The 16,597-nt window shown below is 42.9% G+C and overlaps 1 protein-coding gene across 3 annotated transcripts in view; it reads right to left on the bottom strand.

The window, feature by feature from the left end:
• Col14a1 (collagen type XIV alpha 1 chain) overlaps nt 1-16,597 on the bottom strand; it is a 196,616-nt gene that overhangs the window by 114,728 nt on the left and 65,291 nt on the right. For all 3 annotated transcript variants that reach the window (XM_087898783.1, XM_087898784.1, XM_087898782.1), the window contains exons 9-14: nt 13,756-13,917; nt 9,562-9,713; nt 8,355-8,484; nt 6,707-6,852; nt 4,888-5,017; nt 1,922-2,061 (exon numbers count right to left, since the gene is read on the bottom strand). In XM_087898783.1, coding sequence (XP_087754909.1) covers nt 1,922-2,061; nt 4,888-5,017; nt 6,707-6,852; nt 8,355-8,484; nt 9,562-9,713; nt 13,756-13,917 — 860 coding nt within the window. The remainder of the gene's footprint in view (nt 1-1,921; nt 2,062-4,887; nt 5,018-6,706; nt 6,853-8,354; nt 8,485-9,561; nt 9,714-13,755; nt 13,918-16,597) is intronic.

Below are 16,597 nucleotides of genomic sequence, written 5' to 3'. Positions count from 1 at the left end.
GGAAATGAAGGGAAAGGAAGAGAAGGGAAGGGAGAGTAAGGGAAAAAGGGAAGAAAGAAAGGAAAAAGAAAAAAAGCAAAGCAAAGAAAAAGAAATCTCAGTGAAGGAACACTCTTGGCAGAATAACACTTATTTATTGCTAACAATAACAAAACACCTACAGCTCAGGGATTTTTATTTTGATTGCTTAACTCCTCTGAGCTATTATCTTCAAAACCAAAGCAACTTTTACCCAATAACCCCAACCTCATTGGAATTATTTGCTCTTCAGATTTATGAACATTGATGAGAGGGGGTGAGCATTATTTGTCCCTGCTAGGAAATGTGCCCTTGCTGTCATTTCATTAGACAATGACTCTGGAAAGCACACACTGTAAAATATTGTTTGAGTTTAATTTTAGAAAAAAGTTTGTCCCAACATATGAAAATACTTATTGTATTTGGTCAGAAAATAGAAATGATGTAATCCAACATATTTCCCTCTCTTTCTTTGCTTCCTGGACCAAGATAAGGGAAAATCAAGCAAAACAACCTTGCTATCTTGCAAAAACATGTTTCTAAGAAAAGAATTCCTAAAAGTATTACTCACCACACACAAGACACTACATTTTCTTGAGTTTTAGCAAGTTCCATCCTTTCTGAGTATCTTTCTACAAAAGCTGAATTGTTTTCTAAATCAGAAGTTAGTTTTGAAATCACCTACCTAGAGTCTTTGAAGTGCCCACTTGTTCAAGAACAGAGAAATAAACCAAACTTTGGGACAGTTTGTTAACACATGAAGACACACCCTCCCATTCACCTGGGTGTATAGTGTTCTTCAGAAATAACCACACAGCTGTACACCTCCTATCCACAAACTCCTCCAGTATGACCACCAAGCTGCCCAGGGCAGGTGAAATTGGGGTTTCTCCCCACAATGAACTGAATTTAGGAAGGAAATTCTGACAGTTTACATCAGTGGAATGTGGCAGCAATGGTATCAAATGTTAAGATATGGAGTCCACACTCTATCTCCTGCCTTCATTTCCTGATGTAGTAATTACATATGTGTGACCATACCTGACTTTAAATGACTTCTGAGTCTAGATCACTAAGGTGATACAATTCCATTTAGTTATTTTCTTGTTTCTTTGGACACGTGGCATGGGACTCTTGAACCAACACTCTGAAGCTGTGTGCTGGAAACCTCACATGAAAGGTAAACTCGGAGATGTAGATGTCAGTGTTAGCTATCAACCGCACCAACCTCCCTAGACCTTGCACTGGGACACGGAAAAAGTTACTGAGGTCATGCCAGCTCAGGCCATTTACGTGTCAGGACAGAAATATATACAGTCCCCACCTCCTGAGCCCCACAAGCTATGAAAGGAATTAAGAGTGATATATAATAATTAGATAGATAGATAGATAGATAGATAGATAGATAGATAGATAGATAGATAGATTTAGATATAAACATATATTGTTTGTCTGTTTGCTTTGCTGAAGTTCAAGGGCAGTTTTATTAGAAAGAAAAACCTCCAAGGCAGACAAGCTGTACCTCTCAGCACTGCTTGGAGGAAGAGAGAGGAGGAGAGGAGATTTAAAACAAAACAATAAGCCACGCCATTTGGGCTACCAACATGGAAGTCAGCCACAGGAGAACAGTCAGGGAGTGGAGTGTTAGAGAAAGAGTAAGAGAACCCACCATAGCAGACAAAAGCACGTGTCCTGGCCATCCTCCACAAGAAAGAGACAGAGAGAAGGTCAAGGAAAGACCTCCAGGGTCAGAAAAGAGGAAGACCTAGCTGCCCCTGTTCAGCTTGTGAGGACTGCACTAGAGGGAGGAACGTTAACATAGTTCAATCCACAAGACTTTGATGCCGATGCCGATGCCATGATCAACAACTACACAACAACCCGAAAAATACCAGGTACTTACCTCGTTGATTTCTGTCCCATCTGCACTGGTATACACAATCCTGTAACCACTGATCTTTCTCGATGTGGGATCCCAGGTTAACCGAGCACTATTAGAGCCAACGTTGGAGATTCTCAGATTTCTCGGTGGGGTTAAGGGCACTAAGAAAATAGAGCGTAATCAAAATTTTAAAGAACTAAAATTGCTTAAAATAAATAAAAACTTAAACATCACCTTTGACTTTCAAAGACTTCTTATTGGGGAAAAAAAGTCAATTGGATAAATCCCAAAATACTCAGTGAATTGTCTCGTAAAGATCAATAAAGTCGCCTAACTAACCAAGAAACTCTTTTCCTTGGCGAGAACAAATGGCAACAGAAAGTTCCACATGCTTAGAGGGAAGCAGGATTTGGGTAACTCCCTGTGCTTTTTTTGTGCACTAGAAATTGGTATAAATAGGAGACCAGTGACTTAAAAACAGGACACCTAACACCAACTCTGATTCAGTCCATCAGCTGTCGTGTGACTCTGGAAAGGTCACAAACCCCGTGTGTAAAAGGAGAAAGGTGTTCTCATCCATCTGCATATGGTCATGGCTTTGAGACTTTCTCGAGGGTCCGCCAACACATAGACACAGTAACTGCCATTGATTCGGCGACCCGTATGAGTTTAACAAGTATCATATTATCTCACTAAACCGCGACGTTAGACTGCATTAGTGGCAGTTATCCCAATGGTACCGGTGACAAAACGGAAGTAACTTAGCCAAAGTCACTGTTACACTGGGACAGTGCAACAGAAGAGCTCTGGGAGTGTAACTCAAGGTGATCAACTGACGGCAGAAACAGCAGCATTAACCGGTATACAACTTATGTGCACGCACATGTGTGTGTGCACGTACACACACACACAATCTCAGCTATGGCTCTGTGGGAATCAACAGAATAAAAGCCTTGGGGATAAAGTATGCCACTTTTCTGAGCCACAAGGGATGGATAAGGCTTTCTACTCTAAAGGTCAAGGTTTTCATTTCCTCCGCACACACTGATTTTTGACATTACAGAGTTTCCAGGAGTTAGTGATCATTTTGATACTTTAGGGGCTAAAAACCAAGTGTAGGAAGTAAAACAAAGTGATATAATCAGGTTTTATGTGTGCTTGAGTTGACACCATTCCAGAATCCAATTGTATTTTGGTGACATGGCAGGGAAACATCTATTTTCCTTAGGACACAGAAACACCACTTAGGAACATTTTTGAATGGGTCCTATCTCCTTCCTCCCATCCTGCAGCTACAAATCTCAGGAAAGAGCTAGATCTTCTTTAAGCACATAGATAAATGAGTATTCTTCATGACGGACATTCTTCATGACCGACAGTTGGGGTTGTTTCCTTTTCCTTTACAGATAGTGTCCTCAAACCCCTCAAGGGGTACAGAGATACTTTCTGAAGGGATTTAGTTTTTCCTTCTTCTCCAGATTTGATGTTTTAATTACTACTCTGAAGAACAGGAACAGTGCAGCCTGAACTAAGAATGGATGTGGGAAAACGTCTTTATCATTAAACTTCTATTATGTTTTCATCTCAAGTCCAATCATAAAGAAAAAGAACCATCGATACTGTGCTACTCATTTATTTCCAAGGAGCAGAGCGGGGCGTCCTGCACATGCATGAGATTGAGAAGATCCTGAGCAGAGCCATGTTTACAATGGCCAGTGGCAAACCTCGTTAGCACACATCAGACTCTGCAGTGATATTTCATTTGTGTTTTAATAACTATAGCTGGTCTGAAGTTCAGAGAGTAGAACAGTCACACTGATCAGCCTTACAGACCAGGCAGTGGTGACACACACCTTTAATCCCAGTAGCCACGCTAGTTTGCCATAGAAATTGGGTAGTGGTGGCATATGCCTTTAATTCTAATGCTAGAGAGGATTATAAAACAGGGGGAGACAGGTCTCACACACAGTCTCATTCTGAGATTCCTGGAGGTAGGACCGCCATCAGGTAAGATGGAGGTAGAGGTAAGAGCCCGTAGCTGGCTGTTTTGCTTTTCTGACCTTCAGGTTGAACCCCATTTTCTGTCTCTGGGTTTTTATTAATCATGCTACATTAGTCTATTATCGTATTTTCAAAACAGTTAAATTTATACATTTTTTTAAAACGTTAGGAGTAATTTTGTCAAACTCAGCCTCATAGTAGGGGTGTCTCTCAGTGATAGACCACCTGTTTCGCAGACCGAAAAGGCAAAATTAGTTTTCTTATTAAAATTTTCATTACAATTTTATTTTTAATAAAAAAACCCAATAATTGGAGGGAGGGGGGAGGAACTTGAACTTTCCACAGGGCAGGAAACCCTGACTGCTCTTAGGGATGGAGAGGGAGGAGCAGAGAGAGTGGGGGGAGTGGGAGGGTTGGGAGGAGGGGCGGAAATGGAAACTTTTATAAATTAATAAACTTTTATAAATTTAAAAAAAACCAATAATTGAGGGCTCATGTAAGAAGGACAGAAAACACTTTTAGAAAAAAATATTCATTTTAATCAGCATAAAACATATATTGAGTAATTATATATTTTCACATGGATTTAATCTTATAGAAACCACATGACAGACAAGAAACTGTTTCTTCCTTTATGGACAGAATGGACAACATTGCCTTTATCATCTGGGTCACCTGAGGTGAGCTCCCTGCCTCAGCTGCTATGATTCCAGAACTTTCTAGAGCTCTTCCCTTTCTAATCTGATCTGGTACACGGCACATTTAGATTCAGAGAGAGGAAAAGGTGGACTTAAGAGAAGGATGCTAAAATCCAAACTTTTGAAGGCTCAAGAGTACAATTCTCTCCCCAAGTAAAATACACATTCTCCTAAGTCCCAATGGCCTCTCGAGAGGCTTTAATCAAAACTGGTATCCTGGGTTCAGAATCTCAAACATGTATCTGGGCTTTTTTGATAGTATTTCATATGTCTGCTCTGCCCACTCACGCGTTGTTGCTTGTCCTGTAACAGGATCGCTGGCCTCTTCTCCAAACATGGCATACACAGTGACTGTATATTCTGTGTTGGGGAACAGGCCGCTCAGCTCAATGTCTGTGTGGGTCTCTCCGATTTTCATCTGAAAAGAACACATGTAATCAGACCACTCTCCAACGGGTGTTATCCCTGCTCAGCAGAGTGGAACCGAACTAGCTCGGAATGAGGCTGTGTGACCTCGCACGGCACCTACATCAAACAGTCCTCAGCTGGAACTGTGTGTATGCCTCAAGTTGTTTTACGTTAGAAGCTGATAACATAGACCCACATAAAACTGAGCATCCCCCCACATGCTGTGTTGGGATAATGTTTTTCAGCTGGACAAATGGCAACCGCAGCCAGAACAACGATACTGTCTGCTCCCCAGGAAAGTGGGGTGGGAAGTGATTTAGACTATTCTCTAGATGTGTGCCTCAGAGCAGCGTGCTGGAGGCAAGGCCAAGTGGGCACTTGTCACTGCCTGCTAATTCTACCCAGTCCTCTGGCCAGATGCCTGGGTTCTGCTTCAAGCTCAGCTGCACTGGGCCAGCTTTGTCACCCCATTTAACAAGGAGGCCATTTGGAAGAATTGCAAGTCCCTTCAGGTACTCAGAAGAGATAGGCTTAGAATGTCACCCAGCTTGTCAACTTCTCTCTCGATTCTGGGGTAACTTTTCTGACTTTTGGAGTTTGTCAGACTAGTCGTGTGACAAGTGGCTCGCTTAGATGACAGCTGGACATCAAATTTATGACAAGGCAGTTTTAACTTTTAGAAGAAAGGAAAAAACATCTCTATAACCTCCAGTCACACAATCCAAGTTGGGTGTCTAAATGCTGAGCCATCTGAGCACACATCAAAATGCACAGAAGGGAGCCCGGAGAGATGGCTCAGAGGTTACAAGTATGTCCTGTTCTTACAGAGGACCTGGAGAGATGGCTCAGAGGTTACAAGTATGTCCTGCTCTTGCAGAGGACCTGGTTGGTTCCCAGTACCCACAGAGTGATTCACAACTACCTCGAACTCCAGTTCCAGGGGATCTGATGCCCTCTTTTGGCCTCCTTGGTCATCTACACACACACACACACACACACACACACACACACACACACCTACATACACACATATACACATACATATAGAAAATTAAAAATATAAAACAGCCAGGTGGTAGTGGCGCACTTTAATCCCAGCACTAAAAAGGCAGAGGCAGGCAGATCTCTGTAAGTTTGAAACCAGCCTGGTCTACAAGAGCTAGTTCCAGGACAGGTTCTAAAGCTACAGAGAAACCCTGTCTTGAAATATATATATACATATATATATGTGTGTGTGTGTATACATATATATATATATTAAAAAATATACTAAATGATGAGGATGTAGCTCAGTGATAAGGCACTTATGTGTAAAGTTCTGGATTTGATTCCCAGAACCATGAAAGAAGGAAGGAAAGGAAGAGGAAGGGAGTCAAAGAGAATGGAGGATGGGAAATCAATGAAAACTGAATACATTTTTAAAATAAATGATGTAAATAAAATTTCATCAAAAGGGATGAGGCTGTGTCTCAGCAGAGCAACTTGGCTAAGATGTGTGAGGTCCTGAGTTTAGACCTTAGCACTAGACAGCAATGAATAGCTGCTTGGGAAAATATGGCTATGTAGAGGTAGCAAGGCTACCAGTACGTTTTTATGTTGACAGTTTGAATTTTCTGAAATTTCTGCCACCAATTTTTATAATAACAATTTTATCCAGAAGTCAAAGGTCGTAGGGCTGTAATTGGAAGCAGGGAGTTACCTCTTTCTCATCCCCAGCCAGCCCCTCTGTGAGAGGAGCATAGAGGATCAGATAGCCCGTGGCGCCAGGCACCGCGTCCCACTTGACACGCATGCTGCTCTCGGTCACATCGTAGAGCTCCAGGTCGGAAGCCATGGGTAAGGCCACTGCAAGAAAAGGCTCTTTGTCATACCCATTTACAACTGTCCTTGAGGAAAAAAGATGGAGTTACAAGGGCTGGAGAGATGGCTCGGCCTTTAAAGGCTAGGCTCTCAACCAAAACTCTAAATGGAGTAATAAGAAACAAGAGGCCAGGCCTGCGGGGCCTAGTTTGTAATCCCTGCACTCCAAAGAAGGCAGGAAAACCACTTCAGGTTCAAGAACAGTCACAAGGAAAAAGAAAGCAAAACAATAATTCCAGCCATGTTTCCAGACTTGGGAGAAAGGAATTAGGATAAACCTCTAGTTCACAGCTTGAACAACACTGATGAACGCATGGCTGTTCTTTCCAGTGTTACGACAGCTTCCCTCCCTGCTATATGACGAAGCCTAATGCTTCTCTAACTACGCTGTCCACTCCAGGTCTTTGTTTGCACGTGTAACTCTCTGCATATGTGTCGTTTGTGGTCCCTACAACACTTCATGCCTCAAACATGTTCAAGAGTCCCTGGTTTGCAGACTCAGCTTGTCCCAGACCAAAGCATCTCCGAGAGGAAAGACGGCCATTAATCTGTCTGCAAAGGGAGACAATTCGGGGGAGTAGAGGGAAGCAGCTGGGAAAGCAGGGTGAGGAAAGCCAAGGGGGAAGGGGTGATTTGGGACAAAAAGTGATGCATATGTCAGGAAATGCCACAGTGGGAGCCACTACTTCACATGCTAACTGAAAGCTAAGTTAAAGAAGAGAAAACCAGTTTCCGCGAAGCAGAAGCATCAACACTGGCCTGGCGGGTTGTTGTCACTCAAAAGCCATCCCTGCACAGGGGGACAGCACCATCATCCTGGGACGTTACACATTTAGTGTTGATTAGATAGCTATTCTTCTATAAGATGCAAATCATTTAGTCCAGGTTGGCACAGTGCCCAGCCGGTATTAATAACCCAATCTTTAAAGTGACTAAAAGATGGTCATTTTAAGATTATTTTTTTGTGATTCTCTGAGTATGTGCCTGTATGTATGCATGTATGTGTGCGCATGTAGTAGGCGTATGTGTCGTTGTGATTGTGCCCAATGAAGGAACTATCGCTACCCAAAAGATCCTTTTAACTATGACGAGATGAATGAAGAAGGAAATAGGCTGTCATTCCCTCAATACTGCCCTGGAGAAAACAAGTCCTGAACTTCTTCCCGATTCCAACAAACAAACTGTGGCCCAGTTCTTGGCTCACAGTAGACATTTGCTAAAAAGATGTTTAGTGAATGAATGACTGGGTCTGCCTCCTTCACCCAGTTGTCCTCCCTAGAACATGCAAGAGATTTGTCAAATCCATTCCGTACGCACAGCTGCAAAGTGGAAACCACGGCACCTTCCTCTCCCACAGACATCACGACAGTCACTTCCTGTGAACTTCAGTCAGGGCGTCTGTCCACCCTGAACGGCAGCCCAGTTTAGGGATAAGCCACCTAAGCATGGCTGTGCGTGTTGAAAGGAGAGGGGAATCAAATACACACGTGTGGTTTCCGTTCCCCGTAGGCCTTCACTGGCTGTGTGGGCAGATACTGCGAACACTGCTATCTGGTACTCGGTCGATGACATCAAGTTTTTCAACACCGTAGAGGACACACTTCCATCCACCACCACCTGTTGAAAGAATCACGTGAAGAAAAAAGGGATGGACTAGCTCATGTGCAGAATTGAGACCAAACAGCAAAAAATATTTCCAGTAAGAACATCGCATTAAATATTTTATTATTTATGCTGTGTCTTTATTTCCACTGTAGAAATCAATTCCCCTTGTCTTTGTACATAAATGAATGCACTTTTATGGCATGTGTCCAAAGTCATTTCTTATTTCATATATAATGCCAGTTGTGTCATCCCTGGGCTAATTATTGTCCTGGTCACATCCACATGCTAACAGTGGATATAATTCCCCCCAGTGGAGCTTCGGAAAGTATTTAAGGGGTTTGTTAGTCACAAGAGAAAATGGAGCCACCAGAGGACTTTGGCTTAGTTTTCTCTTTGGACCAGAGGATTTGAAAATTCATGATCAATTTCTGTAACACTTGAAAGTAAAAAGGAACCCACCAACCCTGCCTTGGTACAGAAGAACATTGTGAAACATTCTGAGGTCTACCAGAGGATAGAAGAACAAAAGGAAGTGGAGGTTTCATCAGGTCTGAACTCAGTGACTCTCTGCATCCAGGCATTAACGGCAAAGAGCACAGTCGCTGGCAATAGGTGCTCTCTTCTATCTTAGCCATGATGGAAACCGCTGGCCACAGCTGCCAGGGTGGTGGCTTCCATTGTCCTGACCTCTACAAATGCTCAGGAAATTCCGAGTCCCAGAAGACTAGCTCCTCATATTACTACAAAATTTGGAACATACCATCTTCACTATGGTAGCATACCTGGCCACTCCCAAATAGAAAAAGATGGATTTAAATCTTAGTCAATTTAGAACCTGCTAATTTCGAGAAGAAAAGTACACTAGGATGTAAGTGCAGAGTTGACCCGTTCTCAGGATGACTGTATGATGGGATGAGAGAAGGTGTGGGTACCACAACTTGGGGAGATGGGGGAACAACACAGTCATGTAGAGATCCATTTCAAATCACTTACAGTCTTGAAGCAGTTAATGTCCTATACACACATTTGCAGTTCGAGCCCACTATGAGGACTTCAGGGACAGAGAAGTCGGTCAGGCTGTCACCTTACCTCCTCCGGTTTCCCACCTCGGGTGGGATAATACACCACTCTGTACTTTTCCACTTTTCCTGGGGTATGAGTCCAGTTAACCATAAAGCTCCGGGCGGTGACTTCAGAAGTCATCAACTCTGTAGGTGGCCCAATGGTGGCAAGGGCTGAGGCTGAAGGAAAGAAATACACCTGATAAACGCGACTTCCCAAGCCATTCCCAGGAGCCTAAGAAATGCCACCAGTCCTACTACGGTGCCCTTCAGAGTCTCCTCAGTGGGTAAGTGGGTGCCATGACTGAGTCTTGCATTCATTCAATCAAGCATTTAATGCTTATTAGAAATCGCTCACTGAGGCAGATTCTTAGCACAGACTGAAATTAAACAAAGTTTTCAATTCTCAGAAACTTTGACGTGAACTGTTAATAACAAGCATGGAAGTGAATGTGCCCATATCCAAAGATGCCCCTCTGAGGGATTTAGAGGTGCCGTTTAATTCTCAGCTGTTGTTATTACTGCCCATGTGCTGCAGATGAGAAAATCAAGGCACAAGGAAAGTATCGAAAAGACAAGAAGTAGCTCTCAGAGCTGAGACTATTTCTGCCTTCTCATGTATATAAAGACATAGCGTCTACACTGAAGATGACCAGTCAACAAGGGATCAGTATCTAAACATAAAAGTCGGCAAGAAACTGGAATATGCTGAACACCCACTCCATGTCAGGCATGTGTGTCTTATACTTGTTAAAGAAAATAGTTTTATAAAGATTTGGGGCGCGCGCGCGCACGCGCGCGCGCGTGTGTGTGTGTGTGTGTGTGTGTGTGTGTGTGTGTGTGTGAGAGAGAGAGAGAGAGAGAGAGAGAGAGAGAGAGAGAGGAGCTGGGGATGCAGCTCAGATGACAAGAACGCTGTCTATCATGCACGAAGCCCTGGGTCTAATCTCCAGAACCACATAACCTGGGCATACTGGCACACACTAGTATCAGTGCACTGGGAATGTGGAAGCAGAAGGGTCAGAAGTTCAAGGTCATCCTCGGATACTTAGCAAGTGCAAAAAGCGCCTCGAGCTATAGGAGACACTGTCTCAGGAAACTGTTAGATGACTGAAGCAAGACTTAGAAAATCTCTAGTGTGGCTCTGTCCTACACAGAGAATAGGAAATTATACAATTTATAATACACAGTCGTTGGGAAGAAAAAATGGCCGAAGGCAAGAGAATTTTGTACATGTCACTCACCAATATCAGGAAGGAAATTGAGGCCATTATTATAGACCCTACAGACATCAACAGAATAATGGCAGAGTGGGAAGAACTCTACACAATTCTCCAACATTTATGAAATGGACCGATTCCTTGAAAATTAAAGTGCTCTTTCTGCAGTATAAAATAAAGCGGCAATATCCCTATGCAATAGTGACAAGCATCTTGGTATGGAAAAGTATAGAAAACAGAGTAAAGCAAGAAAATTAAATAAAAGTCATAGAAATAAAAAAGAAGGAAAAATTATTTGTAATTGTAAATTATATCATTTTCTATATAAAAATTTAAATCCAGAAGAAAACCCCTAAACTAATTAGTAATTTCAAGTCAAGTATATGGTATATATGGTAAATATGCAAAAATCAAATGTAAAACTCATAAGACCTGAAAACTATAAAATGCTAATGAAAGAAATGAAATCGTATCTAACCACATGGACAGGTGTACTATATTCATGGACTGGATATTCCCAACAAAGCCAAAATGATTCTTTCACCAAGTGGTTATTTGGTTATTGATAATAATCATTTTTATATGATGCATTTCCTATCAAAATCCAAGTCACATCTTTATGGAATAAAGATAGCCTAATATTTAATGGGGTAATAAAGAAATGGAAAGAGTTTTTCAAAACTTAAAAAGAATAAGCAAGGGCTGTGAAGATGGTGCACTGGGTAAAGCAATGGCCTCCCAAGCCACATGCTAGGTTGGAGCCCCAGAACCCAAGGACGGGGTGGTATGTGCCTGCAACCGCAGCAGTCCTGCAGGAGGATGGAGGTGGAGACAGCTGCAGGGACTGGAAGGTCTTGCCCAGCCAGCCTCAAATAGCACAGCAGCAGAAACAATAGAGACATGGTCTCAATAAAGTGGAAGGGGAGGATCAACTCCCAAAGGCTGCAGTCTGATGTCTACATAAAAGTCATGAATTTGCAATAATAATAATGATGATGATCACAGAACTCAAGTTTACACAATTTAAAGACTTACTATATAGGAAGAGCCAGTTAAAAGTTATTACTGGAAGTAAATTAGACAAGGTGACCTGCTCTTTTGGCCTGGGAGCAGGCCAAAGAGCCTGAAATAAAACTACAAAATTATACCTAAGAAATGGTGGCACACAACGTTCAACTAGAAAATGCCTCACGTCTTTGTAATAGATGTGACTTTAGAGGGCAAACAGAAGAAAAGGCTCAACATTACCATCCAGCACAGAAATGAAAACCAAAATCCACAACATGTTATGACTATAAACCTTTTGGAATGGCTTAAGTGAAAACAAAGCCAAAAAGCACATCAATATTGGAGTCAATGCAAAGGAACCAGTACACTCACATGCTGCCACTCAGAACATGAAATTCTAGACTCAAGAAACAGTATGGCAGTTTCTAATAAAAACCAAACTGAACTAAACATGCACTCAAGATACTGTTCAGTCCATTGCATTCCTGGGCATTATTCCAGAGAAATTTAAGCATATATTTACACAAAAAAATCAATAAACAAATAGGCACAACAGCTTTATCAGAGTATCCTCAAACTGGAAAGAATCCAGAATCTGAAAATGCTTAAGCAAACAGTGGGCCATCCAAACCACAGAAGATAACCCAGAAGAGCTGTTGATACACATATAATATGGATAAATCTCCAGGAAATTATTCTGCATGGAAAAAGCCCAATCCCCATAGGCTGAATATTCAATAATTCCATTTGTATAAAAGTCTTAAAATGAAAAAGAAGAGAAATGAAGGCCACTCTAGTGGCTGTCAGGATTAGCAAGAGGGCGATGAAAAGATGGGAGACTGAACAGCGGCAGGAGCATTCCTGAGATGGGAATGTTTTTTATATAGATTCTATCATCGCTCATCGCAAGCTGGTGTTAATGCTGGCTCTACAAGGAGCCACCATTAGGGTAGAGCTGGAAAAGAAGACGCTAGCTCTGTGTGTACTGTGCCTCACAACTTCTGTGATTACATAATTATCTCGAAACTGAGCATTTTGTTTGAAACACAGAATGTTTTAAACGTTAATACTTCAGAGAAAATCCCCTACTGGTCAAAGAAGGTGTCCCTTACCCTCACAAGGCTGCCAATGTGTATGTCTCTGTTTGACTGATGACTCGGGCACCAGAAAGAAAATGGAGTATTAAGAAAGTTAACTTGAAAAAAAATATAGGGATTTTTATAGTCCATGTACCCACCATGACAGATATGTGAGCATGGTGGTAGAGCTATGTGCATGGTAACAGACCTGTGAGCGTCATGAACCTGTGGACATGCTTTCTCTCATTTATAGTTCAGTGTCACAGTGATAGCGCTGTGTGCAGTGTGTGTGTGTGTGTGTGTGTGTGTGTGTGTGTGTGTGTGTGTGGTTAGAGACGTGTGAAGACAATGACAGACCTGGGTATATTGTGCTGCACACATCCACCGGACCTCCCGGTCCTCACCTTTAATCTCCGCCCACATCCCCTGGACCTCCCTGTCCTCACCTTCAATCTCCGCCCACATCCCCTGGACCTCCCTGTCCTCACCTTCAATCTCCGCCCACGTCCATTGGACCTCCCTGTCCTCCTCACCTTTAATCTCCGCCCACATCCCCTGGGCCTCCCTGTCCTCATCTTTAATCTCCGCCCACATCCCCTGGACCTCCCTGTCCTCATCTTTAATCTCCGCCCACATCCCCTGGACCTCCCCGTCCTCACCTTTAATCTCCGCCCACATCCACCGGACCTCCCCGTCCTCACCTTTAATCTCCTCCCACATCCCCTGGACCTCCCTGTCCTCATCTTTAATCTCCGCCCACATCCCCTGGGCCTCCCTGTCCTCACCTTTAATCTCCGCCCACATCCCCTGGACCTCCCTGTCCTCACCTTTAATCTCCGCCCACATCCCCTGGACCTCCCTGTCCTCACCTTCAGTCTCCGCCCACATCCACCGGACCTCCCTGTCCTCACTCACCTTTAATCTCCCTGTCCTGCTCTTCCACTCTGGAGCACACAGTCCTGGTCAGGCTCTCCACTACTGTGTGCATCAGGTCGAATTCAGCAACATTGTAGACGTGAGTGCTGTCTGGCTCAGAGGCGATCTCCTGCAGCTCGTTCAGGTCAGCATTTTTAACCCCTGCCATTGAGAATAACAGGGAGGATGGTGATCTTGATGCCTCATTAGAAAAAGCCACTCTAGCGGAGTTGATCAGTCTTCACCACAACCAGAGCATCCTCCACTCAGATGGCTGGACCCCATTATGTGTGCAATAGCATTGAAGTGGATAAAGAAAATGGGGCATATGTACACAACAGAATAGTTTTACAGCCACGGAGAAGAATTATGTCGTTTACAGGAAAGTTGATGTAAATGTAGATAATCATATTAGTTAAGTCAGTCTCTGAAAGGTAAATGCTGTATTTTTTCTCATTTATTGTCTTAGCTTTTAGGTACATATATAAAATCTTATTCATAAACATGACATGAAAGCACAAACCAAACTTTTTAGGGGATGAAAGGAGACCCACAAAAGGAGAAGGGGAAGGAAAAGGCAGGGTAGTAGGATTGGGAGTTATACAGAATGCATGGTATTTATTCATTGGAATGTTTTTGTTTTAATCACAAAAGAAAAGGTATGGTGGAGCATGAAGGCACACACCTTTAATCCCAGCACTTGGGAGGAAAGGCAGGCAGACCTTCGGATCTTCCTGAATCCAAAGCCAGCTTAGTCTACAGAGTGAGTTCTAGACCAAATAGTGCTACATGGTGGGACTCCATCTCAAAACCCAAAGAAAAGTGTGAGAGTTGTTTCCTGAGTAATCAGCTAGGGATTTTGTTCAGTACACCCCAACAGGTAGGTAAGTAGATAAACTGAATATAGCTTTCATATTGCACAAATATTACAGAATCAAGAGTAACTAAACTAGTACTGAAATTAAAAAAAAAAGCTGGGCAGTGGTGGCACACGCCTTTAATCACAGCACTTAGGAGGCAGAGGCAGAAGGATCTCTGTGAGTTTGAGGCCAGCCTGGTCTACAAGAGCTAGGTCCAGGACAGGCTCCAAAGCTACAGAAAACCCTGTCTTGAAAAACATAAGCAAAAACTATCAATCTTCAGGTTTAAACTTCTACAAAGTAACTTTATTTTTTTTAATTAAAAAAAAAGTAAGTTTATTTACATTCAGAATCATGCTTCTGATCTCAGCACTCAGGAGGCAGGAGAGCTATCATGAGTTCAAGGCTAGCTTGGGCTACATAGTGAGTCCCAGGCTAGCCTGTTCTAAAATGAGAGACACCGTACCTCAAAAAAATAAAATTGAAAAAAATACTGCTAGAATTCAAACTTTATCTACATAACCACTTAATACAGCGCTAAAACAGAGGGAAACGTGGGTGAAGATATTTTCTGATGGACTCAAACACAATTTACTGCCCAGTGACTCTGCAAATTTTGATGGATCAAATAAGGAAGTTCTGTTGCTTCCACTGTCTCTACTGAATTCCATCACCACAGGTCAAGCAGAATGTTGAGTGTCTGAAAGGTGATAAAAACAAGTAGGGGAAAGGGCGGTGGCTGGAGACACTAGCAATATGCCTACTCTGCCCAGTCCTGTGTTGTTCGTTCCATCAGTACATTCAACCCTCGCGACAATCACTGCTGTTTCTGCTGCTTCACACGCGCACAGGTAATGAGCTCGTCTGAAGGACACGCGACAGGAAAGGGCATCACGGTGGCTCCACCACACCATGCTGCCACTCCTGCCGTAGGTCACCAAGAGCAAAGGAGATAGGAAAGAAAAGGCCCATGACAAGGCTTTGCTGGTGTGAGGGCGGATTTCTCTTCTTCAAGAATCAGCAAACAAGGAGGATTTCTGTCGAAATCCCCGCAGTGCCAATCATCTGAGGGGAGTAGATGCCCGTTAGGGAGATGTCTGCCGTAGCACAGACGACTTCTTATATGCCCGGCTGCGCCAATTGTGTACTTCCACACTCAACACGCTAAGTAACAAAGCTTTCATAGCCACTGAACTACGTGAGTAGGAGGCTGAATGATCAAGGCTATTGCTTATTTCCAAGTAGTTTCCAGAGATGTTCAAATGACATCTAGATGAATTCACTAAGTTTTATTTAAACACTCTTCTAAGGGTTATTAACAAAAGCATAAAATTTAGGATAAACACGCTGGATGATCCTCCACTAGCTTAATTCTTCTGCATAGACTTTCTTTACTGGATGGGAGACTTAAAGAATTGTGTATCTGAAGTTTCTTGCCCAAAGGACTTCTAGAACACACAACCAAGTCAGTACCACACTGATTGCGTGCTGAAGCGAGAGCTTCGTGGAGAGACTGCTTTCTCATGCCGTGCAAGTCTATACTTGATAAAATATGCAACCAAAGATTCTGTCTCTTTCCCCTCCCATATCTTTGCTTCCCCGTCTTCATGAATAAAATAGTTGGACTGTTTAAAATGCATGGAAAATAAAGGCAGTGGCGGCAATGACTTGGAAGGAATTTGTGCAGTCAGGAGATCGGTCCCAGTCCGCTTTGCGTCCCAGAGTTCACCACAATGCCTGGCACACAGTGACGTGAGTCACTCCTGAATAAAGCATTCTACAGCCCACAAGCTCAGCAGCGCAGCTAAGAATGGATTATCGGCATCTTTCCTCTCGTTGGCCGCTCCAAAAATGCACTGTTCAACTTCAGCGTAATAAATGTTAATGCCTAGTACAAGCAACTGAATCAATTCCCAGGATCAAAATGATCATATAGCTTATTGCCCTTCTATGATCCAGGAGTATAACACTTAACAGTCGTA

The sequence above is a fragment of the Myodes glareolus genome, chromosome 19, assembly GCF_982192425.1.
Source record: "Myodes glareolus chromosome 19, mMyoGla1.1, whole genome shotgun sequence".
NCBI lineage: Eukaryota > Metazoa > Chordata > Mammalia > Rodentia > Cricetidae > Myodes > Myodes glareolus.
This window is presented reverse-complemented; position numbering and strand designations above follow the sequence as displayed.